Below are 27,574 nucleotides of genomic sequence, written 5' to 3'. Positions count from 1 at the left end.
CTATTCAGTGAATTTAGCAAAGTTGCAGGATACAAAATCAATACACAGAAATCACTTGCATTTCTCTAGACTAACAATGAAAAATCAGAAAGAGAAATTAAGGAATCAATCCCATCCACCACTGCAACAAAAAGAATTAAATATCTAGGAATAAACCTACCTAAGGAGACAAAAAAAACTGTACACAGAACATCATAAGATGCTAATGAAAGAAATCAAAGATGATAACAGATGGAGAGATATTCCATGTTCCTGGGTATGAAGAATCAATATTGTGAAAATGACATATTACTAAATGCAATCTACAGATTTAATGTGATCCCTATCAAATTACCAACGGCATTTTTCACAGAACTAGAACAAAAAATTTCACAATTCATATGGAAATACAAAAGACCCGAATATCCAAAGCAGTCTTGAGAAAGAAGAATGGAGCTGGAGGAATCAACCTTCTCAACTTCAGATTATACTACAAAGCTACAGTTATCAAGACAGTATGGTACTGGCACAAAAACAGAAATATAGACCAATGGAACAAGATATAAAGCCCAGAAATAAACCCATGCACCTATGGGTACCTTATTTTTGACAAAAGAATCAAGAATATACACTGGGGCAAAGACAGCCTCTTCCATAAATGGTGCTGGGAAAATTGGACAGCTACATGTAAAAGAATAAAATTAGAACATGTCCTAACACCACACACAAGGATAAACTTGAAATGGATTAAAGGCCTAAATGTAAGACCAGAAACTATAAAACTCTTAGAGGAAAACATAGGCAGAACAGTCAATGACATAAATCAAAGCAAGATCCTCTATGACCCACATCCTAGAGTAATGGAAATAAAAACAAAAGTAAACAGGTCAGACCTGATTAAACTTAAAAGCTTTTACATAGCAAAGGAAACTATAAGCAAGTTGAAAAGACAACCATCAGAATGGGAGAAAATAATAGCAAATGAAACAACTGACAAAGGATTAATTTCAAAAATATACAAGCAGCTCTAACAATTCAATACCAGAAAAACAAGCAACCCAATCAAAAAGTGGGGAAAGACCTAAATAGACATTTCTCCAAGGAAGATATATAGATGGCTAACAAACACATGAAAAGATGCTCAACATTGTTTATCATTAGAGAAATGCAAATCAAAACTACCTAACACTGGACAAAATGGCCCTCATCAAAAAGTCTACGAACAGTAAATGCTGGAGAGGGTGTGGGGAAAAGGGAACGTTCTTGCACTGTTGGTGGGAATGTAGACTGATGCAGCCACTATGGAAGACGGTATGGAGATTCCTTAAAAAACTAGGAATAAAACTACCATATGACCCAGCAATCCCACTCCTAGGCATATACCCCAAGGAAACCAAAATTGAAAGAGACACATGTATCCCACTGTTTACTGCAGCACTATTTACAGTAGCTAGAACATGGAAGCAACCTAGATGTACATCGACAGACGAATGGATAAAGAATTGTGGTACATATACACAATGGAATATTACTCAACCATAAAAAGGAACACATTTGAGTCCGTTCTAATGAGGTGGATGAACCTAGAACCTATTATACAGAGTGAAGTGAGTCAGAAAGAGAAAGATAAATACCATATTCTAATGCATATCATTGGAATCTAGAAAAATGGTACTGAAGAATTTATTTACAGGGCAACAATGGAGAAACAGATATAGAGAATAGACATATGGACATGCGGAGAGGGGAGGATAGGGTGAGATGTATGGAAAGCGTAACATGGAAACGTATATTACCCTATGTAAAATAGATAGCCAATGGGAATTTGCTGTATGGCTCAAGAAACTCAAACAGGCACTCTGTATCAACCTAGAGGGGTGGAATGGGGAGGGAGATGGGAGGGAGGTTCAAAAGGAAGGGGATATATGTATTCCTATGGCTGATTCATGCTGAGGTTTGACAGAAAACAGCAAAATTCTGTAAAGCAATTATTCTTCAATAAAAAAATAATAAATTAAAGAAAGAACACAAAGAACTAATGTTGGGGAGTATATGAAGAAAAGAGAAACCTCCTACACTGCTGGGGGAATGTAAATTATTGCAGCCACTATGGAAAACTGGAGAAGGAAAAGGCAACCCACTCCTGTATTCTCGCCTGGAAAATCCCATGGACAGAGGAGCCTGGCAGGCTACAGTCCATGGGGTCGCAAAGAGTCAGATATGACTTACTGACTAAACAACAATTATGGAAAACAGGACAGAGGTTTCTCAAAAAAGTAAAACTAGAACTACCATATAACCCAGCTATTCCACTCCTGGATGTATATCAAAAAAAAAATCATTTCAATAGATACATGCACCCCAATGTTCATAGCAGCACTATTTACAACTGCCTAGATATGGAAGCAATCTAAGTGTCCATCAGCAAATGAATGGATAAAGAAAATGTGGTATGTATATACACACACACACACACACACACACACACACATACAGTGGATTACCACTCAACCATTTTAAAAAAATAAATAAATTTTGCCATTTGCAGCAGCATGGGTTGTCTTGGAAGGCATTATGCTAAGTGAAATAAGTCACACAGAAAAAGACAAATACTGTATGATATTATTTCTATGTGGAATATAAAAAATACAACAAAGTAGTAAATACAAAATAGAAGCAGACTCATAGATATGGAGAACAAACTAGTGGTTACCAGAGGGAAGCAAAAGGACGGGAAATACAGGGGTTGAGAATTGGGAGGTACGAACTACTGAGTGTGAGATAGGCTCAAGGATGTAATGAACAACAAAGGGAACAAAGCCAATATTTTGAAATAACTGCAAATGGAAAGTAATCTTCAAAAACTGTAAATTTTTTTACTTTTAAAAATAAAGATGTTTTAATTAAGACAAAAAAGAAAGTAAATAAATAGAAATTTTGACATGGAATCAAATATCTGTTTTTGTTTTACAATGCTATATTTTCAAATTAATTGCAAAAATGTACCTGAAGGATCTTACCATCTATTTAGAAAGGACAGAGTTCACTGTCAGAACTCCAGAATTTCTCTGCCCAGCATATTTTATCAGTTCATCCATGTAGTAGCTGACTAGCAATAGGGAAAATGAAGAGGGAAGAGCACAAAATGGCTCTTGTGTTTCTTGCTTGGATGTCCAGATGCTACTGATACTGGGAAGATAAGAGGGAGGAAACAAAGACTGCGAACAAGGCAGACAATGGGTTAAGTTTAGAAGACTCTACACTGAGGATGTTTTACCAAGCAGCTGATTTCACTGACTTGACACTAGCACTGAAATAGCTAACCACGTTAAATGAATTACTCATTGAAAGAGGCTGGAGAAAGAAAAAAACATCCATATCAGGGTACATCCCTGGGTTAATCAGATATTTAGGAAGAGCTTTATGCTTTGTAAACTTTGTAATAAGAAAGTTTATAAACAAGTACAATTATGACCAAACATGCAGCGTCAAATGTTAAATTTTTTTAAAAAAATATAAACTTTCCAAATATCAACAAAAATTAGAATTTAATACTATAGCACTTAGGATGTCATGATTAAAAATGTTACTTCTGAAAGTTTATAATAACATTAAAATGTTTATGATAGCGGTTGTTTTTCTTTTAAAGTACATATTATTTAAGCAATGTAAAACTAGGCATAGCAAAACCTGGGAAACAGATGCATCAAAAAGTTAACAGTAACTATTTTGATGGCAAGAATCTATGAAATTCTTTCTTCTACTTTTCCACATCTTTGAAATTCACTAAATAATACTTTCTAAAAGGGAAAATAGTCACCAAAAAAGGGGATTATCTTCCCTCTTATTAAGGTAAACACGGCTACAGTTCCTAATTAACACAGAACCTGAATACACTGTTAAGCCCTCAATAATCCAAGAACATATCAATATCTGCAATTGAAGACATTACCTGAGATGTTCAGGATTTCCCGGTGGCTCAACGGTAAAGACTCTGCCTGTAGTGCCGGAGACTACGGAGACTCCAGTTCCATCGCTGGGTGGGGAAGATCCCCTGGAGAAGGAGATGGCTACACGCTCCAGTATTGCCTGGAAAATACCATAGACAGAGGAGCCTGGAGGGCTACAATCCTTGGGGTCGCCAGGAGTCAGAAGTGATAGAAGCGACCGAGCGCATCATCTGAGATCTTCTGCCCTGCAAAAAAGCCGAATCCTTTCTGCCTGAGAGCCTCGTGTCTTGCTGTCCTGGATCTTGCAGAGCACAAGGAATGGTTCAGCCTCTGCCCTCTCTGTCCACTGACACTAACGCCTTGATTGGCATTTATCTGGGGTTCCCACAACTACTCCTCACTGATCAGTCCCAAGCGGAATTAAAGCACTTTGGGTACCTCTGAAAACCACCACCTGAGGACTGTGAGGATCCTTCTTATACTCTGGTCCTGCAGAGAATCAGAGATGATTTCTTAATGCAGTGTATGGACTGGAGGTGGGGGGAGAGGGAGAGAGGTAGGTGCGTGCGGAGAAGCTTCCCAGGAGGCGCTAGTACAAACAATTTGCCAATGCAGGAGAGCAGGTTTGATCCCTGGGTTGGGAAAATCCCCCGGAGGACGGCATAGCCACCCACTCCTCTTCTTGCCAGGAGAATCCCATAGACAGAGGAGCCTGGCTAGCTACAGTTCATAGGGGTCGGACACGACTGAAGCAACTTAGCGGCACACTGGGTGTCTCACCATCCTTCTAAGCTGTGCAGGCACTTGCACGGCCCTGGACTCTGAGCACTGGCAAGACTCCCATGGTAACTGCCTTAGGGCCCCCAACCCATTCCTTAACATCGGCCCTTAAGACTGTTCAAAGCTCTTCACTTGTCCATTCGTTCTCAAGGTCAACCCCATTAGTTCATATTAGCATCTCAGCACTTCATGGATGAGAGCTGAGACTCAGGTCACCTGAGCAAGCCCAGGCAGCCAGTGCAAGGTGTAGACTTAACAGTGGTCAATGTGGTTACCATATCTGGGACTAAGACCGCCCCCACGGAGTTCCCCGAGAGTCCCCTGCGGGGAGGGGCGTGTCTCGGGCAGGCGCAGCCCTGCCCCCAGGGCTTCCGAGGCAACGGCCTGGTGTGGGAGTTTCAGGAATGAGAAGCTTCGAGGCCCGCAGACTGGGACGAAAATGGCTGACGACTCTTCAAACAGGACAAGGGGAAGTGTCCAGAAACCTTGGTCAGAACCTGTCTTTGAGTGAAATCTCAACTTCTGTCTTCCAGAAGCGATGGAAATAGGACTCAGAATTCTGAGGTAAGACGTCTCCCGAAACAGCCAGGTGCAGTCGCCATTAGGAAGCGATACGCCACAGCCTCTCAGTCCTTGCCCCTGACATGGCCCCGCCTCTGAACATGTCCACACCCCTGGGCGTGACACCAGTGCAGAGCACACTGGGCTGAGCCTCCGTGTAGAAATTCCTTCATTTTCCATTTTCTCCAGAAGTTTCTGAGCTCCACTAGGTATGTGCAGCTGTGATGAGGTAAACTTTATTTCTGTCCTCTGAGAAGGTGATTACGCCAAACGTGTTCTACACCATGTGAAAAGTGTTACGAATTGGAAAACAAGGACAGATCCCAATGTGGGGGAATCAAAGACAGCATCTGAGTGAAACCTTTCAGTATAGTGTGAAGGAAAGAGGAGAGAAAGTATGAGGATTCATGTTTGGTCTTGTTGTTTTGAAGTTTTTATGATGAAAAGTCCCCATTTTGTGAGTATTCATTCCCATGTGGTGGTCCAGCACATGTGCTGTAAGAGTGAAGAATGTGGAGTTGTAGGAACCTGAAAGTAGGCAAGAGAATTGATTAAGAAAACAATCATGAGCTCCACAAAGACAGGAGCTTTGTGTCCTTCACTGGTGTGTCCTAAGTGCCAAATACATAGTAAACATAGAAAGAATGAATGGATTCTTTTCAGACAGTGTTGGAGCTGACTATTAGTTGTAGAACATAAATACCAATCTATGGTGGTACCAACGTACTTAATTGTATGATTTTACCCAAGAGGAATCAGACGTTTATTAGAAGGCAGGGCTTCCCAGGTGGCTCAGTGGTAAAGAATCCGCCTGCCAATGCAGGAGCCTCATGCATGGTTTCAATCCTTGGATTGGGAAGAGCCCCTGGAGGAGGAAATGGCAACCCACCTCAGTATTTCTGCCAGGATAATCTAAAGGAACATGTCAGGCTATAATCCCTGGGATCCCGAAGAGTCAGACATGACAGAGCCACTGATAACACTGGCCTGCATGCACTAGAAAAGGTATAGTTAGGTTTTGCCAGGAAGGCAATGGCAACCCACTCCAGTACTCTTGCCTGGAAAATCCCATGGATGGAGGGGCCTGGTAGGCTGCGGTCCATGGGGTCGCTGGGAGTCGGATACGACTGAGCGACTTCACTTTCACTTTTCCCTTTCATGCATTGGAGAAGGAAATGGCAACCCACTCCAGTGTTCTTGCCTGGAGAATCCCAGGGACGGGGGAGCCTGGTGGGCTGCTGTCTATGGGGTCGCACAGAGTCGAATACGACTGAAACAACTTATCAGCAGCAGCCAGGCAAGGACATATGAAAGGAAAATGGGGAAGGTGCTTTAGAGCTATTTTTTGAAGACTTCTCTGGTGGCTCTGTGGTAAAGAATCCGCCTGCCAATGCCAGAGATGCGGGTTCAGTCCCTGGGTTGGTAAGATCCCCTGTAGAAGGAAATGGCAACCCACTCCAGTATTCTTGCCTGGAGAATCCCATGGACAGAGGAGCCTGGTATTCCTTGGGGTTGCAAAAGAGTCCGACACAACTGATTGACTAAACAACTTTAGAGCTATTTAAGTGTGTGGTTAAGTGATAGACCATGAAGTTTTACTTGGAGGAGGAGATAAAGATAGAAGGTTATCAGATGAACGAGTGGCTTGTAGTTCCTGAGCAGGTTGAGGAATTGACATACCAAGGGCATAAGCTGAAAGAGTAAAGGGTGAAATGTCAAACTATATTTTTTCAGAGCGAAAAAATATTCTGATGACGAGTTCTAGAATATGGCCATAACTGAACTGGAATGGAGGTAAAGGGCCATAGGTTGAAAAGGGATAGACAGTGAGAGGTCAGATTATTGGATGGTCTATTCACATGAATATTAGACCTCTGATTGATTCCTCCCACTTTGAGTTCCTGTCCAGAGACTCTTTGATCTCCCCAAATCTACACAGGATTTGCATTTCCTGCAATTCTAACCTTCAATCAGTGTCATGACTCTGGACAGGAAGGTAAAGTGGGGCAGTGAGACAGAGGGCTATGATAGATATCTGATTTTTTTTTTTTTTTTTTTTTGAAGACTCAGCCTTCACTTACTTTCTGTAAACAGCTCCTCTCTTGTCGTCTGGGAAACTAACCCTATTTACAGTCTCAGCCCCTGTGCAAGTGAAGTAGTTATTTCCCAACTCTATATTAAATACACTGATAAGAGCAGATTTAAACCTTGAAATCTGTAGGATTTGCTTCCTCTGTAAGCATGGCTGTCTCTACAGAACTTGAAGTTAGCTTCTTTAGCCCTATGATCTGAAAGCTAGAGCAGAGGGGAGATATTGGGGGAGGCAGGATGAAATATATTGCATCTAATTTTTTTCTCTCTCAAGTCTGTAAACTGGCGGTAGTGAGTCAGGTAGTTCTAAGGCCTCCTTTCACCTGATTATTCGAGGTGACCCCACACCACCTTTACCTCCATGCCTACTTTCCCACCTCCTTTGGACACTCCAACCTCTTTGTTTTTCTTACCAGCCACTGCTCTACTTAACTATTAAATAGCTTTGACCTTGATGATATGAATGTGAATGAAGGCAAGGATACACTTGACACCTCTGACCAATTTTGCTTCAGTTAACTGAGTTGGGTGACCAAGAAGAAAACCTTGTCTTAGGAAGACTTCTGAGAAGGTCCCAATGATCCCTACCTCCTGATAGTCACACCCTGATGTAATTACTCATCCCCTTGAATGTAGGTTGAACTTAGTAATTTGCTTTTAATAGAATAAGGAAAAAGGTAATGGAATATCAATTCCACTATTAGTTTACAAAATATCGTAACTTCTTTCTTCCTAGCAGACTGTCTTTTGAACCTGATGAAGCACTGGAGAGGCCCACATGGCAAGGAACTGAGGATAGACTCCAGCCAGCTCCAGCCAACAGTCAAGGAATTGAAGATCTCAGTCCAACAGGCTTTGAGGAACTTCATCTTGCCAGCAGTTATGTAAGTGATCACTGAAGTGGGTCTTTCTACAGTCATACCTTTAGATGATACCCCAGCCCCAGCTGATACCTTAAATGCAGCCATGTGAGAGACCTTAAAGCAGAGAACCCGGATAGGTCTTGCCTGAATTCCTGACCACAAAAACTGTGAGATAGTAAATAAGTGGTTTTTTTTAAGCCTCTGAATTTGAGGATGTTCATTTTACAGCAGGGGGCTTCCCTGGTGGCTCAGCTGATAAAGAATCTGCCTGCAATGCAGGAGACCTGTGTTTGATCCCTTGATTGGGAAGATCCCCTGGAGAAGGAAACGGCTATCCATTTCAGTATTCTGGCCTGGATAATTCCATGGACTGTATAGTATTCCACGGACTATACAGTTCATATGGTCACAAAGAGTCGGACACGACTGAGTGGCTTTCACTTTCATGTTATTCAGTAGTAGATAACTAATACACACCTAAATTACTGTGATCTTGGTGAAAGATGTAGCATGACTAGAAAGTCAGGCACTGAATAGGAGTACATCCCTCTGATGTCATCCCTAGGAATACTGTCTTCGTTCTCAGAAATTACCCCATATACTCTTAAGCTTAAATGGTATCATCATACTCTAAAAGCCCTGATTAGTCTCCAGGAGCTGCTGGAGGCATAGGTAGGGTTGTGTTGGGTGAAGTGGGTGGGTGGTCAGTATGGGATCATAAGTAGTGATGATGATGTCATTCTTTCCCTTCTCATTTTTGTCTTCCTTTCCCACTCACTCCATCATTACATTTTATTTACTCTCTCCTTTTCCCCAAAATTCTGGGTGGCTGCCCAATGACCATTCCTGCCAACAGTGGCCAGGTGATCTCTTCGTCTTACAATAATACCACCCTGAAGAGATTTCCTTGAAGAGCAGCTCTTCCTGTTCCTTGAGGTGCTTTCACAAGCAGGGAGACCTCATCATCAAGCTCAAAATATGCTTTCCAGATTAAACATCCCACGTGCAGCAGATTCTTCAGCCAGAAGAATCTGCTGAATTCTGACCCTGGCCAGGCCAGTGTCCACAATTGTAAAGCCTATCTATCTGTATACACCTCATTCAATGACCACCTACCTGTGAGTTACTCTGGGATCAGGAACATTTTCTAAACAAAAGTAAGACCGTCTTCAAGAAAATATTCATATCCCTCAGCCTTTTCAGAGCTGCAAATTCTGTCTTCCCTACTGCTCCAGTAAGGGTAGAGGAAAGGTAAAGGGTGAACTGCTACTTATTTTCATTAGGGTCGGGTAAGGCATGGGAGACGGAGAAGGCAATGGCACCCCACTCCAGTACTCTTGCCTGGAAAATCCCATGGACAGAGGAGCATGGAAGGCTGCAGTCCATGGGGTCGCTAGGAGTAGGACACGACTGAGCGACTTCACTTTCACTTTTCACTTTCATGCATTGGAGAAGGAAATGGCAACCCACTCCAGTGTTACTGCCTGGAGAATCCCAGGGACGGGGGAGCCTGGTGGGCTGCCATCTATGGGGTCGCACAGAGTCGGACACGACTGAAGTGACTTAGCAGCAGCAAGGAGTGGGAGATGTGGCCCATCACCACAAAATTCATAAAGGATGAAAGAGTTCTTCATTGCAGGACATTTATTCCTCACCAAGAGATCTAAGAGGAAGATTTCTGTCTACCACTAACTTCAAGGCCTAAACATTCTCTAAAACTTTTTGAGGCAACAAGAGTCAAATCTGGCTATATTATGCTAGAGTAACTCATTCCACCCTATAGCTGTATATGGCTCAGGATAGTTTGAGAGCAGATGAAAAGATAGTTTAAGCCAAGTTCTAGACTTTAAGATATCTTCTCACTTTTCAAAAGCCTGAAAATTTCTAGAGTAAATTTTTGTACTTTTTAATAAAAAATAATTAAGTTTTTTAGGTAGAGGATATCAGAGCAGGATCAAATAAAGGACTCCAGGATAAAACTGAGAAGACCACTGTCAGGCTCCCCGCAAGGAAGCCTCTTAGACACCGAGAGGAAATCAGAATGAACTGAACTACTCCTTCCATTTCCCACATACAAGTACCAGGATAACTAAAACCCATGCACCCAGTGCAGTACACAGAGAGCATTAGTGTTTCTCTATTAGAACATTTATTGAGGAGGATAAAAATTCTCGATTTACTAAAGGAAGGTTGTTTTCATCTGAGAATGTCTTATCATGAAAACTGCAAGGTTTTCTCAGTGACTGAATGAGTCGTTTGGAGAAATTTCTTCTCCCTCAAAATGCTGGAGAAGTGATTTCTGTTTGAATAGAAGAGTTAGATCTCTGAACACAGTGTCTTCTTCAGGAGTGAGGGGGGCTGGAGGGATCTGGCATTCTTGACGCACATAGGTGGGGCTTGGATGGCTTACCAGCTCCCTGGAGGGCAGGGAAGAGGGTTGATTCTGACATAATACCTGATCCTCAAAGGCCACATCTTTTAGGGGATGTCTGACCCCATCTCTGTTCTGTCTGACACTTGTAAGACAACTCTGATCAGCATAAACAGCTTCTTGGTTTGAGGACTTGGGACTTACCCATTCCTCTTGCTGTAAGTCAGGGAGAGCACCATAGTTGGAGGGATGTCCCTTACCAGGCATTACCTGGGTCTGCAGTTCCTTCTTGCGCTGACTTAATTCCAAGGCCTCAGATTCAAACCTACATGCCAGCTTCTCTTCTAGGATCTTCCCAATGGCTCTCATGAGCTCGTGAGCTTCAAGGGGCCCATGACTCACAAAGAGAGCTGCACTTTCAATTGAGTCTTGGTGCTGTGCAAAGGTTGACATGAATTTGGCTTTTTGCTGGGGACTTTCCTGGTCTTTTGTTTTTCTCATGAAATCAATCCACTGAAAAAATCGCCTCATCTTTTTTCTGAAGAAACTTTCAGGAGGAAGCTGCTCATTCTGTGACAGAGATGAGGAAGTGTCCTTTAATTCTCTTTCCTCAACAAGGTGGCACTTCTTTCTGCCTGTAGACATCCCTGCTCCTGAATTTTCACTTCTGTATTCTCCTGCTTTGGAACCCAAAGGCTTTCTCTCTGCAGCAGGTGGGAAGTTATTATCCTGGCACTTCAATAGTACATGCTTAGAGGGATCCTGCCTCTGCTCCATGCTGGTCCCACTGTCCTCCGAGTGGATGTTTGGCACCTGGGAAGCTGCCATGTCCCCAGTGGAGACACTCTGGGCAAGAGTCTGTGAAGACTTGGAAGGCAACCTACTTGAAGTCGGGGTCATGTCTGTGGGACAGTGGTCAGCCTGGCTATGCTCCTTATTTTTGAATTTTAACTTTAACTCAGTAAGGATCTGTTTTTGAAAGTCTGATATATCAGAATCTTGGGGAACAGATATTTTTGGTGGGGGACATTGAGTGGTCAGGGTAGTTTCTGCTTTAATCATTTTGACCTTTGTCATTTGGGAGCTTCTCAATTTGCTGGTTGGCAAGATGTTACAGGATTGTGATTCAAGAGCATGAAGCTCCTTGGCCCTGAATATCTCCCTGGACACACTGAACATTGTGGAATGTTGTGAATTTTTCCTCGCTATCTTTTGGCCCTGAATCATTTCTACTCTATCACTGAAGTTCATGGTCTCATTCCTTGGCTCAGGTCTATACCCACCTTGCCTTATGGGCGCCACTGGGCTGCGTCTGTCATCCAGTAGAGTCTCATTTTGACTTACTTTGTCTTTGTTTCTGTGTGTGACGGGCTGAAAAGTCTGTCTGCCACACTCAATTGTCTGAATGTCCCCTGCAAGCTTTTGGTAGGTATCAGAGTATGATGGTTGTGGGGCCCTCTGTCCTTCTTGGCCCACAGATGAGATAACAGGGAGAGGATGATCCAGCATGGGGGTTGAATTTGTGGTTCTCACCTTATTTCCCTGAGAAGTTTTAGATCTTTCTTCAAGAGGCTTGGAAAGCTCATCTTTGGAGTCTACCCCAGAAATATGGGTGGTTGAGGAGGGAAAGTCAAATTGAGGAAGAGGCCATATTTTGGCTTCTCTCAACATATAGAATTTTATGGATTCAAGAACCTTGAGGGGTAGGCCCCATCTCTGAGTCACACGAAACCTTAAAATATGGGCTTCTAGCACCTTTAGGGTATTGTGATCAAGAAAAGAAAGCTCTGGAGTGCTAATCTGGTGGCATACTTTACCTACAATTGTGTTTTTTGAATGTGGGTCTTCCACATTGGTTTGGGAGCTTGCAGAAGGAAGCAAAGTATTGTCGTCAGCCAGCCATGAACGACACACACTTGTAGGAATCCTACCCACACTAATCTGCCAAGACTTTGTGCTCACATGTAATCTAAGAATGTTTTTTATTTGATTCCGATCTATGTCCTTTCTTGAGACATTTAGTAATTCATTCCTTGAGTGATTCCTTGAGTGACACACACGATTAGTTTTTGTCCCCAAGGCAGCCCTCAGACCCTGCACTAGGTAGCATTCTGAGCTATCTTGTGGGCTGTCTTCTGGGCTCTTCTCAAGGATATAGCCAAGATTCTTCCTCATGTCATCCCTTAGCTGAAACTTTGTTGAGACCCTCTCATGGAAATTTCCTGGGAGACCCAATTCAGTCTTCTCTATATTGTTGCTACCCTGGCCCTGAAGCTCAGAAAGTTGTAACTGAACATGCCTGCCTCTCTGCTGAGGTACTTCTGCTAATTTGCATTGAGGCCCCATCAGTGCTAGAGACTCTAGATTCCTACAGGCTTGGAGGTACCAGCGTGGAATTAGCCTCCTTGGAACGTGGAGCTGCAGTTTCTCCTGGGGTTCACTGGTGATATGAAAATGGCCAGGAAGGATAGAGACTGGTACATAGGTATGGGATGGCTGGTTGACCAATGGGAGGTTATGAGCTTGAGAACAAGTGGCTTGAGATTTTTGGAGCACAGGAACTAAACCCCACAAACTTTCCTGTTGCTTCTGTAACACATGCCACTCCAGATGTTGATTTTCAGTTGCAATATGAAAGTCCGACTCATTCTGGAATCTGTGGAAAGACACTCCACAGTCCCTAATTTGGGATGGAGAAGAGGATGATAGGATTGGGAGTCGGGCTTGAAGGTGGGCCTGGGGCTGGACCTGAGTGAAAGGTAGAGACTGGGATTGTGGCTTAGTTTGAGGCAAGGATTGTGGTGGATATACATGGGGAAGGAGATGGGGACGGGAATGAAGAAGTGGTGGAGATTCTTGATCCCACATTTTGACTGCAGGAGCATTACAGATTCCATTGAATAAGACAAAGTGAGACTCTAGAGGGGAACTACTACTAGAAACCAGAAGAGTAGCCACTAGGGATTCACTGTGCAAAGAGGGAAGACCCCAGAAGAGCTGGCTATATTTCTGCTGCAAGTTACCCCCCAAAGTCTTGACATATAAGAGCCGCTGACAAATGTGAAGCTTCTCTGGTTTGCTTTCACTGTTCCAGCCACTTTGGGGGGCTGTAGTGTTCTGCACATCAAGAGACTGCAACAAATTCCCTGAAGATGTCCGTTGGTATTCTGACCACATTTGTTTTGAAAATGGACCCTCTTCCTTTTCTTTCTTCTCTAAACTCGGGAAAGCCATTCTGTTTTTTATTTGTCTCTCCAAGAGTCCACGGATGTTAAAGCCAGAGAAAGAATGGCTATTGGCCTCCTTGTGCTTTGTAACAGAGTCTCCCCAGAGATAAGTGTCTTGTGGATGGAGGGAAACATGCTCTCGCTGAAAATCAGAGTGTGGTAATGCTGGGAGGAGCCCGTTCATGGCCTGAGCTTGCCACAAAGAGAAGTCTGAAATTGATAGACTTGAATGCTCAGTGCCTCTGATTGTTGAAACACAAGTGGACAACTCACTAGGGCTATCTGGAGATGACTTCTCCAGAACAGGCTTCAATAAAGTGGAAATTGATTTAGGTTGAGTCACAGATAAAGTGCAATCTGATGGTGGTGAAACAAATGGGGTTGGTGGTGCATGAGGACAAGCAAAAGAATCAATGGGATTCATCGTCTGGGACAAATCTGATAAGGGGTTGATATCTTGGGAAAGGGTGGGGTCAAGAGAGGAAATGGTATCCAGAAACAATGTGGCCTCTGCTGGGACAACAGGGTCTGCTGTCTGAGTGTCATGTGGTAGGAGAAGGGGGAAAGCAATGGTTTGGGGTGGGGAATAATCCACTGGGAATTCAGAATCCAAGGAAGAAAAAGGCTCTGAGGCCAGAGAGTGGCCCATTGGTGAGGGTGAAAAAAAGTCAGTTAAGGGGGTCATTGGGCTAGGGGAGAGAATAGAGGAGGGCAGTGAGGAAGGCTCCGGCAGAGAGGCTAGAGGTAGGTTTCCTGGAGGGACTGCTGAGAAGGCCGGGGACAAAGTACACGATGACTCAGTCACAGGAGCTGTGGAAGCCAAAGGAGACACAGAGGAAGTAGCATCTTCCAGGGCCTCCAGGAACAGCAGCCGATTGACCTCAGCAGTTGCGTTATTACACACCTCACAGAAGGGGTCTGGACATAAGAGTTGACGAAAGCAGGTGGTATCATCATGCTGGCCCAGGGGGCTGCAGGAGATAGGAAGTACAAAACTACAGCCAGGACCAGGAAAAAACATGAGGCCCTGGTACCTCTGGCAAAAGTATGGCTGCCCAATGTATACTATCTTTTCACATTCTTCGACTTCTTCAATCTCACAATGTATCTTTTAATCCCTCTTGCCAAGGCTTTCACATTCTGAATCTGAGGATATTCCCTCCCATGTCAATCCCAGGCTTCACTGAGGCCCTAGAAATTCAAAGACTCCACTAAAAAAGTGGGATACAGGAAAGAAGGTAATGTTTAGTCACCTTTGCAGAAGATAAAGCTCCTTCCTTGCCTCCTCTGCTTCGCTCTGGCAAGTTCTCCAACCTGGGAAACCAGGAGAGTGATGAAGGTAGGAACAAAGAGAACTTATAGGAGACTAAGTAGAATGTCCTTTAGTGGTACCCTTGGTGGATTGGAGAGTCTCAAGAACTAGAATATAAGATCACATGGTCAGTGATAATAATAGCAAGGCTCAAATATATATGTTGCCTTATCATTCACAAAGGGCTTTCATATGTATTCTCCCATGTGATATTCAGAACCGCCCTTTGAGGAAAAAGTCAATGGTTATTTACCTCAAAGAGGAATCTGATCATCCAGGAAGTCAGAGGACTTATACAAAGTCAGGACACAGAAGTTCTGACTCTTGACATCTCATATGGCCACCTGTGGGGAAACACCCATTGCCCAGGTCCATCATGGTTTCAAGCCCAGCCATGAGAAAAACAGGGAATCCGAGAAGTGTCTCAGGCTTGGACTGCCTCCTCGTGAGCCTCTCCCCAGATACCTCTGGTTTCTGAGAGAAACGGTATCTAGCCACTGACATCGTCAGAGGTCACGGACCTGGGATCTCATGGAAAAGGCAGGAAGGGTCACCCTTGGAGAGATCTGGTGAAACATGCAGAGCCTTACCTTTCAGTGTGCCACCTTTCCTTCTCCTCCTGGTTCTGCCCTGACGCTGAGAACAAAAACAAAAGAATGAAGCCCTAGGGCTCATTTCTCTCAGTCCTCTCTAGAAAACTCATATATTCATTATCCATGAATAATATGACTCTAATTAATAGACTTTTATGTTCTTTTTATCAATTTTAAAGGTTTAAAATGTTTTTAATTTTTTCTTCTTAAAAAAGTGATTTTGAATGTATAGCAATAGAAACTTTCCAAATTGAAATGCAAAGAGAAAAAAATTTAATATTTAAACCCAGAATATCCAAGAATTGAGACAGTTTCAAAATGTGTAGTATATCAATACATGCAACAGAAATATTAAAATGAGAAGAAAGAACAGAACAGAAGAAACATTTGAAGAAGTAACAGCCCAAGATTTTCCAAAATTAATGATAGACTAACCATAGATTGTGGAAGCTCAGAGAACACCAAGCAGCATAAATACTAAGAAAGTCTAAACCTGGACATATTTTATTAAAGCTGTAGGAACCTGAAAGATAAAATCTTGAAAGAAAACAGAAGAAAATAATGCCGTACCTCTAGAGGAACAAGGATGAGAATTATGGGCTTCTCATCATAAATCAGAGCTTCCCTGATAGCTCAGTTGGTAAAGAATCCACCTGCAGTGCAGGAGACCCTGGTTTGATTCCTGGGTCTTAAAGATCTGCTGGAGAAAGAATAGGCTACCCACTCCAGTATTCTTGGGCTTTCCTTGTGGCTCTGCTAGTAAAGAATCACTTGCAATGCAGGAGACCTGGATTTGATCCCTGGGTTAGGAAGATCCCCTGGAGAAAGGAAAGGCTACCCACTCCAGTATTCTCCCTGGAGAATTCCATGGACTATATAGTCCATGGGTTGCAAAGAATTGGACATTGGACACAAAAAGTTGACTGAGTGACTTTCACTTTCACTTTTGATCATAAACCATGCAAGCAAAAAGAAAATTGACTGAAATATTAAAGTGTTGAAAGAAAAAAATCACTCCAGAACTTTTTATCTAGTGAAATTATCCTTCAAAAGTAAAGGAGAAATAAAAACTGTCTCAAGACAAACTAAAACTGAGTCAGCAACATCAGATCTTCCCTGGAATAAATGTTAAAAAAAGTTCTATAGGAAGAAGGAAAACAACATCTCAAGTCTTCATAAAGGAAGAGAGGAAAAGGAATCAATGATGGTAAAAGAAAAAAAACACTTTGATTTTTCTTATTCTCAATTGACTTAATGATACTACTGATAATGTATTGAGTGACCATAGTATATGGATAGGTGAAATAAATGACATCAGTGTTACAAGGGATGGGAGGGAGGAATTGGGAACTCTGTTATAACAGAACCTGTACTACTTATGAAGTGGTATAGTGTTTATATGAAAGTAGATTTGAGTTGTCAGTGTATTAGTTGTCAGTACATTAGTTGTTAATGTATTGAATATATTGCAAATTCTATGGCATAGAATACTTGATATGCTAAGAGAAGAGAGAGAGGGAATCCTATAAAGTACTTGTTTGAAACCAGAAAAGGCACAAAAAGAGGGGAAGAAGAAAAGAATACTTATAATAAATACTAAACAGTTACAGACATGATGGATATTAATCCAACCATATAGAAAATTGCTAAATGTAAGTGGTCTAAATACTTTCAATTAAAAGCTAGATTGTCAGTGGATAAAATAAGATCCAATTATGTGTTGCCTACCAAACACCCACTTTAAAAATAAAGATACTGTACCATGCTAACACTGATGAAAGAAGCAGGAGGAGCTATATTAATTTCAGACAAAGCAGACTTCAGAACAAGGAGAGTTATGAGGGATAAAGAGGGACAGTACATAACAACAAAAGGGTCAGTTCTCTAAGAAGATACAACAATCCTTAACATGTATACAGTCTAACAACAGACTGTCAAAATATGGGAAGCAAAAACTGGCCCAACTGTAAGGACAATTAGATGAATCTACTGTTATTTTTGGAGACTTCAACTCCCGTCTATCAGAAATGGACAGATTCAGCAGGCAGAAAATCAGTAATGGTAGAGTTGACCTAACCAGCACCATCAGTCAAATTGATCTAATTGACATTTATAGAATACTCCATCCAACAACAGAATACACATTCTTCTCAAGCACACATGGAACATTGACCAAAATAGACCACATTCTGGACCATGAAATGCATCTTAACAAATGCAAACTAGAAATCATGCAAAATGTGTTTTTAGATGATAATAGAATTAAACTAGAAATCGTTTACAGATAGTTAGAAAGGCCAAAATGCCAAAATGTTTGAAGAGTAAACAGCATGCTACTAACAAATGGGTCAAGGAAGAAATCTCAGAAAAAAGAAAAATTTTTAACTAAATGAAAATTAAAATACAACTTGTCAAAGTTTGTGAGATACAAAAGAAACAGTACCTGGAGGGAAACTGATAGCACTGAATGCATCCATTTGAAAAGAAAGATTTAATATCTTTGAGGGACTCTGGCTTACTGACCTGGTCGATGTCTCCCTGTTTCCAAAATATTGAGAAACTTGAGTTCCCCTTTAGGTAGCATAGTGACAGAAGAAGGAGCCCCACCCAACACACAAAGGCAAGGATGGGAAAACTTAGGAAGTTGAGCTGAAACTCAGCCATGGTGCAGTAAGTTTCTTCAGACAAAGATGATGATCCAAATCATCAGAAGTGCATTGCTGCCTCAGGCATCTGGGCATTTAAAGTGCACATTCTAGACTAGAGTTCTAGGCCCACATCACAGAGGTTTAGCTAAACACCAAAGGTTCTTGAGGGTGGGGGAGGGGACAACACAAGAAAGATGAAACCACAGTCCTTCCCCACCACCCAACCCAGCAGATCCATCCATCCCTCCAGGGCCCTTTAGATACTTCTGATCTACCTTTCCAACCACACATTCACATACCATATATTTACTTTAGTGAAAATTCCTATTTATTCCACCTGTTACCTAGATATTAACTGAGACCTTATTGCCTAATGGTCACCCTTTGGACCCCACATAATATATAAAACTCTGCTGTGCCAAGGGATTTACACCTCCAAGGTCTACTCTGCCTTCAACTACAGCTTCCCCTCATATATAATGTGTCTTTACTTGCATGGAGCCAGAGGCATAAATATATGTCACCCACTCCCCCGTATCTCCTCAAAAGAATTCACCAAAAAGCACAAGTGTGCAGAGTGGCCTATGTTAATAAATAGGAAGCATGACAAAAAGAGAAACAAGGGCATGGCACGCTCATGACCCTATAGCAAAAAACTTAGAAATCTTGGGTAATTCTTTTTTTCCCAAAATCCCTCTTAAGCTATTCAGCCCCTTAAGGTTCTCAAACCTAGCCCCCTCCACCCATAGAGTGTCTCTTCCTGCTGCTCCCTCTTTCATCTGACAAATCCCTTCTTCTCCTCACAACATTTAAATTTTTTTTTTTTATTTTACAGAACACAACCTGCAGGACCAAATACACTCTCATCTACTTTCTTTTCACTAAAATTTCTATTGGCATCTCCATACCTTTGTGGACATAACATCACTTTTGTTGATGCATGTACACAATGGTGTACATGCATTTATTTCATCTCCCTATGCTAGTTATTAGTCATTTACTAGTTGTAGTCATTTACTAGTTGTACCCGTTATAGCTTCCTTAGATTATAAACTGCTGAAATTAACCCCTGTGTCATTTCCATACTTTGCTTGCCTGCATTCTCTCATTGAGTCTAATGAATCAGTCTTGACCCCAGATACCTAATTCTTTCCCTCCCCTCTGAGGAGGGTTTACCAGCAATGACAGCTCCTTCCTTCACCTGTCTTCTGCATCCACAGTGCCACCATTATTTCTACCCAAAAGGAATATGCGCTTCAAGCCCACTCCATTGTCTATACCTACCTCCCTTGACCACAGGAGGTGTATTTATTTTAAAAAATCCCTCCACATATCTTTGTATCTCTGGTGTTATTTCGGGTTTTTTTTTTTCTTTTTTTTTTTCCAGAGGAAGGCTGGTCCTGACTGTCCCTGAGGTCCCTAGGATTCCCAACTGTAAAAACATTCTCTAAAGTCTGAGCAAGATAAGTTCCACCAAAAGAAAAGAGGTTATAAAGATGACACATCAAATATATTCTTCAAAAAATGACCTTGTCATAAAAAAGGAAGACTAAAAAACACTAATCCAGATTAAAGGAGACTAAAGACACAAGACAACTAAATGCAATCTGTGATTTTACACTGAATCCTTTAATGAAGGTTTTGAAAAAAACAATTACAAAGGACATTACTCAATAAATTGAAAAAAAATTGAATATGAATAGATGAGTTAAAAGTTTTATGCCATTGTTAAGTCATTGTTACATTTACTGAAAGGATAAATAATTGTACTACATGTAAGAGAATCTTTTTTTCTTAAATACACAGTGAAATATTCAATGAGAAGGTGCATAATACATAAAGTATTTTCTCAAATATTCAGAAATATATGCATATTTTTCATATATGTCTATATGTGTGTATTCATATATAAACAGAAAGGAGAGGAAAGGAGGGAAAAAGACAGAAGCAGAGTCAAAGAGACAGAAAAGGGAGGGATCTCAAATAGGTCAAAATGTTAATAGGTAAGTCTGGATAAAGGGTACATGGTTTTACCATCCATGCAACTTTTCCACAAGTTTAATTATTTTCATATAAATACACTTAAAAAACAGAACATTGCTTGTTGTCCTGGATTTTACCTAACTGTTGAGATTTCTAGCTTTGATTCCTACAGCTACCACCACCACCATCTTCAGACCCCTGAAGTAAACAATGCCAGCGTAAAAGTTATCTCAGGCTCTGTCCCCAGCAAGACATCTGGGATCCTCTGCACATTTCAACAGGATTTTAGAAAATGTTGAAGAAGAGTACCACCCCCCACAAAAATTTTAATTATACCCAATGCAGAACAAAAAAAAAATGGACAACACATTTACAGCTTGGATCCGCTGATTTTTCTTATCTGGTGCCACCAGCTCATTCATCTTCCAGGATTTTGTGGTGTGAATTGGTTTGCCAGCACTTTGCCTCTTCTGCTTGTCAGTTACCATTCTTTCGCCAGATTTCCATCTTCTAAAAATGTGTTGACATCTATTGCCATATCCTCTCTCCTTGTCATCCTCAAGCACTTCTTTGGAATCCTTTGTTTCTACAGTTTATTGAAACACAGTTCACATACCATACAATTAGGGCTTCCCGGGTAGCTCAGCTGGTAATGAATCCGCCTCCAATGCAGGAGACCCCATTTCCATTCCTGAGTCAGGAAGTTCTCCTGGATAAGGGATAGACTACCCACTCTAGTATGCTTGGGCTTCTCTAGTGGCTCAGATGGTATAGAATCTGCCCACAGTGCGGGAGACCAGGATTCAATCCCTGGGTTGGGAATATTTCCTGGAGGAGGGCATGGCAACCCACTCCAGTATTCTTGCCTGAAGAATCCCCATGGACTGAGAAGCTTGGCAGGGCTACAGTCCATGGAGTCACAAAGAGTTGGACATGACTGAGCAACTAAGCACACACTACAGCACACCATACAATTCACTCATTTAAAGTGGGTAGTTCCATGATTTTTATTATACTCAGATATGTGCATTACTACAGTCAATTTTTAAAATATTTTCATGGCTTTAAAAAGAACCTCATAACCTTTAGCCTCATAATCCCCTTCCCCCATCTTACGGCTGTAAGGAACCACTAATCTACGTTCTGTTCTGTCTTGGTTTCCCTAATTGGATATTTCATATGAATGGAGTCATATGTAGTCATTTTGTGACTGGCTTCTTTATTAGCATAATGTTTTCACAGTTCAGCCATGTTGAAACGTATCAGTTTATGGCTTTTTATGCCAAAATAATATTAACTGCATAGATAGAATGTATTTGATTTACCTGTTCATCAGTTGATGGACATTTGGGTTATTTCTACCATTAACTCTTATGAATACAATTGCTATAGACATTTGTTTACAGGTTTTTTGCGTACATATATTTTCATTTCTCTTGATTATATATTATACCTAGAAGTGGAATTGCTGGGTCACATGGTAACTCTGGGCTTCCCTGATGGCTCAGCTGGTAAAGAATCCACCTGCAATGTGGGGGAATTGGGTTTGATCCCTGGGTTAGGAAGATTTTCTGGAGAAGGGAAAGGCTACCCACTCCGGTATTCTTGCCTGGAGAATTCCATGGATTGTATTGTCCATGGGGTCACAAAGAGTCTGATACAACTGAGCAATTTTCACTTTCACTTCTTTCATGGTAACTCTATGTTTAATATTCTGAGGCACTGCCAGACTGTTTTTCAAAACATTTGCACCAGTTTTCATTACCAGAAGCAGTGTATCAGGGTTCAAGTTTTTTTTAATTCTCACTAACAGTTGTTTGAATCTGACTTTTTGATTATAGCCATTCCTGTGTGTGTGAAATGTTATCTCATAGCAACTTTGGTTTTCATTTCCCTGATGGCTAGTGATGTTGAGCCTCTTTTCATCTACTCTTTTAATGGCATTTGAGAAGATATTATAATAATAAGCAAGTGTATTTGATCTACTATGTTTAATCATAACACAGTAGCTCATTTTAACTGTGTGACAAGAAAAATATTTTCTTATATGTATTTAAAAGCACATGAACAGTATGATAAGCCAGAAAGATATGACATGAAAGATTAACACCCCAAGTCGGTAGGTGCCCAATATGCTACTAGAGAAGAGTGGAGAAATGACTCCAAAAAGAATGAAGAGACAGAGCCAAAGGAAAAACCCAGTTGTGCATGTGACTGGTGATAGAAGTAAAATCTGATACTGTAGAAAACAGTATTGCATAGGAACCTGGAATGTTAGGTCCATGAATCAAGGTAAATTGGAAGTGGTCAAATGAGATGGCAAGAGTGAACATCAACATTTTAGGAATCAATGAACTAAAATGGACTGGAATGGGTGAATTTAATTCAGATGACCATTATATCTACTACTGTAGGCAAGAATCCCTTAGAAGAAATGGAGTAGCCCTCATAGTCAACAAGAGAGTCCAAAATGCAGTACTTGGGTGCAGTCTCAAAAACAATAGAATGATCTCTGTTCATTTCCAAGTCAAACCATTCAGTATCACAGTAATCCAAGTCTATGCCCCAACCACTAATGCTGAAGAAGCTGAAGTTCAACGGTTATATGAATACCTACAGGACCTTCTAGAACTAACACCAAAAAGAAGATGTCCTTTTCATCATAGGAGACTGGAATGCAAAAGTAGGAAGTCAAGAGATACCTGGAGTAACTGCAAGTACGGCCTTGAAATACAAAATGAAGCAGGACAAAGGCTAACAGAATTTTGCCAAGAGAATGCACTGGTTGGTCATAGCAAACACCCTCTTCCAACAACACAAGAGAAGACTCTAAACATGGACATCACCAGATGGTCAGTACCAAAATCAGGTTGATTATATTCTATGCAGCTGAAGATGGAGAAGCTCTATACAGTCAGCAAAAACAAAACCAGGAGCTGATCTTGAACTCAAATCATGAACTCCTTATTGCCAAATTCAGACTTAAATTGAAGAAATTAGGGAAAACCACTGGACCTTTCAGGTATGACGTAAATCAAATCATTTACAATTATACAGTGGAAGGGACAGACAGATTCAAGGGATTAGATCTGATAGAGTACCTGAAGAACTATGGATGGAGGTTTGTGACATTGTACAGGAGGCAGTGATCAAACCATCCCCAAGAAAAAGACATGCAAAAAGGCAAAATGGTTGTCTGAGAAGGCCTTACAGATAGCTGACAAGAGAAACTAAAGGCAAAGGAGAAAAGGAAACATATACCCAATTGAATGAAAAGTTCCAAAGATAGCAAGGAGAGATAAGAAAGCATTCCTCAGTGATCAATGCAAAGAAATAGAGGGAAACAATAGAATGGGAAAGACTGGAAATCTCTTGAAGAAAATTGAGATACCAAGGGAATATTGTATGCAAAGATGGGCATAAAATAGGACGGAAATGGTATAGACCTAACAGAAGCAGAAGATATTAAGAAGAGGTGGCAAGCATACACAGAAGAACTATACAAAAAAGATCTTCATGACCCAGATAACCACGATGCTATGATCACTCACCTAGAGCCAGACATCCTGGAATGTGAATTTATCTAGGAAGCATCACTACGAACAAAGCTTGGAGGTGATGGAATTCCAGTTGAGCTATTTCAGATCCTAAAAGATGATGCTGTGAGTGTGCTGGACTCAATATGCCAGCAAAGCAGTGGCCACGGGACTGGAAAAGGTCAGTTTTCATTCCAATCCCAAAGAAAGTCAATGCCAAAGAATGCTGCAACTACTGCACAATGGCACTCATCTCACAGGCTAGCAAAGTAATGCTCAAAATTCTCCAAGCCAGGCTTCAACAGTACATGAACTGTGAACTTCAGGATGTTCAGGCTGGATTTAGAAAAGCCAAAGGAACCAGAGATCAAATTGCCAACATCTGTTGGATCATTGAATAAGCAAGAGAGTTCCAGAAAAACATCTACTTCTCTGCTTTATTGACTACGCCAAAGCCTTTGACTGTGTGGATCACAACAAACTGTGGAAAATCCTTAAAGAGATGTGAATATCAGACCACCTTACCTGCCTCCTGAGAAATCTGTATGCAGGTCAAAAAGCAACAGTTAGAACCGGACATGGAACATAAACTGCTTTCTAATTGGGAAAGGAGTACATCAAGGCTGTATACTGTCACCCTGCTTTAAACTTAAGTGCAGAGTACATCATACAAAATGCCAGGCTGGATGAAGCACAAGCTGGAATCAAAGTTGCCAGGAGAAATATCAATAACGTCAGATACGTAGATGACACCACCCTTATGGCAGAAAGTGAAGAACTGAAGAACCTCTTGATGAAAGTTAAAGAGGAGAGTGAAAAAGTTGGCTTAAAACTCAACATTCAGAAAACAAAGATCATAGCTTCCGGTCCCATCACTTCATGGCAAATAGATGGAGAAGCAATGGAAACCATGACAGACTTTATTTTCTTGGGCTCCAAAATCACTGCAGATGGTGACTGCAGCCGTGAAATTAAAAGATGCTTGCTCCTTGGAAGAAAATCTATGACCAACCTAGACAGCATATTAAAAAGCAAAGACATTACTTTTCCAACAAAGATCCATCTGGTCAAAGCTATGGTTTTTCCAGTAGTCATGTATGGATGTGAGAGTTGGGCTATATAGAAAGCTGAGTGCCAAAGAATTGGTGTTTTTGAACTGTGGTGTTGGGGAAGACTCGAGAGTCTCTTGAATCACAAGGGATCAAACCAGTCAATCCTGAAGGAAATTGGTCCCAAATATTCTTGGAAGGACTGATGTTGAAGCTGAAACTCCAATACTTTGGCCACCTGATGCTAAGAATTGACTCATTGGAAAAGACCCTGTTGCTGGGAAAGATTGAGGGCAGGAGGAGAAGGGTACGACAAAGGATGAGGTGGTTGGATGGCATCAAGGACTCAATGGACATGAGTTTAAGCAAGCTCTGGGAGTTGGTGATGGACAGGGAAGCCTGGAGTGCTATAGTCCATGGGGTCGCAAATAGTTGGACACAACTGAGCAACTGAACTGAACTGATAGCAATGTCAAATCTTTATCAATATGCACAGTTTAATACTTCTGTACTTTTTGCATGTTATAGTTACTGTGTGATTAGGGGACAGCAATACTGTGTGCTCAATTTGGTCTGTAAGATTGCTTCTTGAATGGGGTTGAAGGAGGGATCCACTCAAATGACTCCTCGGCATTGACTAAAAGGCAGAGCAGAACTGATTGCCAGAGCCTATAAAGCACAATGCCTTTTTGTAACCAGTGCTGTGTACATCTGTTGTGAATAAGAGTTACCACAGGTGATAAAGATCAAAGAATTATGAGAGCTTTAATTGGGCATATAGCATATATCTAAGAGGTGGATAAGAAGAGGTTTAAATGGGCTTTTACACTTTAATCATAGTGTAAAAGGTGGGACATATCACACATGCCAATGATAATTATGAAAGTTGGGTGAGGGATATATGGGATGTTACAGTATTCTGCTTTTGTGCACATTTAAACATTTTTATATAAAAAGCTTTGAAAATAATAAAAGATGTTGAGTAACTCATAAGGAAAAGGAAGGAACAAAAGGATTCCTGGCTGGGTTGAGTAAGTCCATCAAGACTAGAGTTTAGCTGTCTCAATAAGAAAATCTCAGGAGATGTAATTCCTTTGAGGGTGGGGGAGAAAAACTTATTTCCATGTAACAGGAAAGAAGAAGGAAAGTAGAAATTAGAGAGTGGGTTTGGGGGTTTGTTTTTATTGGGGTTTTTGATGAAAAGTTCCCATCTCATGGCTACTAGTTCCTCTGTGAATGTGGTTTGGCACAACTGCTGAACAAGTGGAGATTTGAAAAAAGTAAAGGAGATTTGAAATAGATTTGAGTAGCATTGGAGAGAAAATGGACTTAGGAAACAGCTAAGCTCCATTTGTTTTGTTCACATGATAGTAAGCATGATATAAGCATGATATTCATTGAGGAATGAATGCATTATTTCCAAGTAGTGTTAGGGCTGAATTTATCATGGCATCAGTAGACCTGATTGTGAGATTTAATCCAATAGTGATCTGCTACTTATAGGAATCTGAAAAAAGCAGAGAGAGTTAATTTTGCCAGGCAGGAAGGATTAAAGGTGATTGGATGGGGCCTGTTTGTAGTAGAGCTTTTTAAATGTTGCTTACATGATAGACCATCAAACCTACCTTGGAGAAGAAGAAAAAGACACAAGAGCTTGATGGACAGATGAAGAGTAAGTGGGAAAATGACCTGATGCTGAAAAATTAGCCAGTGGTTTATAAGCTGGAAGGATAAGGTGGATGAGGCCAAAGGGTGGCATGTCAGACTGTTATTCCAGATGGCAGAAGTGTTTCTAGAAATAAGCTCTACAGTGTGCAGTGACTGCACTGGGATGGAAATAGAAATGAGATATTATAGGAACAGGGAAGCTGGGTTATTGACAGGTGTATCTACATGGAGGTCAGTGCCCTCCACTGCTTCTCACCTTTTCATGTTCCCCACCTCAGGCCCCATCCCACCTTTTGTCCCTCTCCCAGGGCCTCCACAGAATCTGCCTTCTTTCTGTGACCATAAGCTTCAGATATTGTAGGATCAACGTCATAACTCTGGATAAGATAAAAGTACTGAGAGAAGGCTGTAGTGGACATTTATTTTAGTTTAGTTTTTTGTTTTAACACCCAGCATCCACAAGTCTTTCTGGAAAAACTATCTTAAGTGCTCACTAGGCTACTCAGCAGATTTTTGAGTCCCAGTCTGCACAAGTGAAATTGTCCTCCCTCTCTAGACGTCCTTGTAAGGGTGGGTGTGTGTGCAGCCTTGGCCAAAAAAAGGTCCATGGTGAACCCCAAATATCTATAACCCCAGGGCATAGTTCTAGGACTCACCTCTGGTTCATGAGCTGCAGGTATTCTGGGGGAGGTCTACCAGGGCTCCACCAAGACTATTATTATCAAAGGTGGCACCTTAATCCTGATTGGTGAACTATACACACTAAGGGCAGTATCTTGTATATTGCCATCAAACAATGGCAAGATGGAAGGAAAGCACCACGATCACCTTCATCACCTTCCCCAAAGAGGGGGATGCCATCTTGATGACATCATTGGAGATGCTGTTTCAGTACTCTAAGATGCCCTCATGCCTTTCTGATACAAAGCATCAGTGTGCTGTGCTGTTCTCTGGTCAGCCTCA

The 27,574-nt window shown here is 41.4% G+C and overlaps 1 protein-coding gene and 2 long non-coding RNA genes across 7 annotated transcripts in view; 1 reads left to right on the top strand and 2 right to left on the bottom strand.

Annotated features, from left to right (window-relative positions):
* The window catches only part of LOC147367093 (uncharacterized), a 349,455-nt gene extending 344,411 nt beyond the window's left edge, over window positions 1–5,044 (bottom strand). For both annotated transcript variants that reach the window (XR_015169171.1, XR_015169172.1), the window contains exon 1: window positions 3,932–5,044. This is a non-coding gene — a long non-coding RNA (uncharacterized LOC147367093). The remainder of the gene's footprint in view (window positions 1–3,931) is intronic.
* LOC147367090 (uncharacterized) overlaps window positions 5,040–27,574 on the top strand; it is a 46,691-nt gene continuing 24,156 nt past the window's right edge. Inside the window, exons 1-3 of one of the 4 annotated variants that reach the window (XR_015169167.1) lie at window positions 5,040–5,273; window positions 8,101–8,245; window positions 19,763–20,256. This is a non-coding gene — a long non-coding RNA (uncharacterized LOC147367090). Of the gene's footprint in view, window positions 5,274–8,097; window positions 8,246–19,762; window positions 20,257–27,574 lie in introns of those variants that run through there. The other 3 variants (XR_015169168.1, XR_015169170.1, XR_015169169.1) reach the window with 3 other exon arrangements.
* On the bottom strand, window positions 10,355–18,391 carry LOC147367092 (spermatogenesis-associated protein 31D3-like). The gene is made up of 4 exons (XM_086414374.1): window positions 18,251–18,391; window positions 15,689–15,770; window positions 15,076–15,136; window positions 10,355–14,793 (listed from the first exon to the last, which is right to left on the bottom strand). Exons 1-4 carry the CDS (start codon window positions 18,389–18,391, stop codon window positions 10,461–10,463), a joined length of 4,617 nt encoding a protein of 1,538 aa, XP_086270500.1. The 3' UTR covers window positions 10,355–10,460.

Source organism: Bos grunniens, chromosome 8, assembly GCF_055505025.1.
Source record: "Bos grunniens cultivar Pamir isolate PY7600 chromosome 8, Bosgru_T2T1.0, whole genome shotgun sequence".
NCBI lineage: Eukaryota > Metazoa > Chordata > Mammalia > Artiodactyla > Bovidae > Bos > Bos grunniens.
Note: the sequence above shows the minus strand (reverse complement) of the source record. Positions and strands in the feature narration are given on the sequence as shown.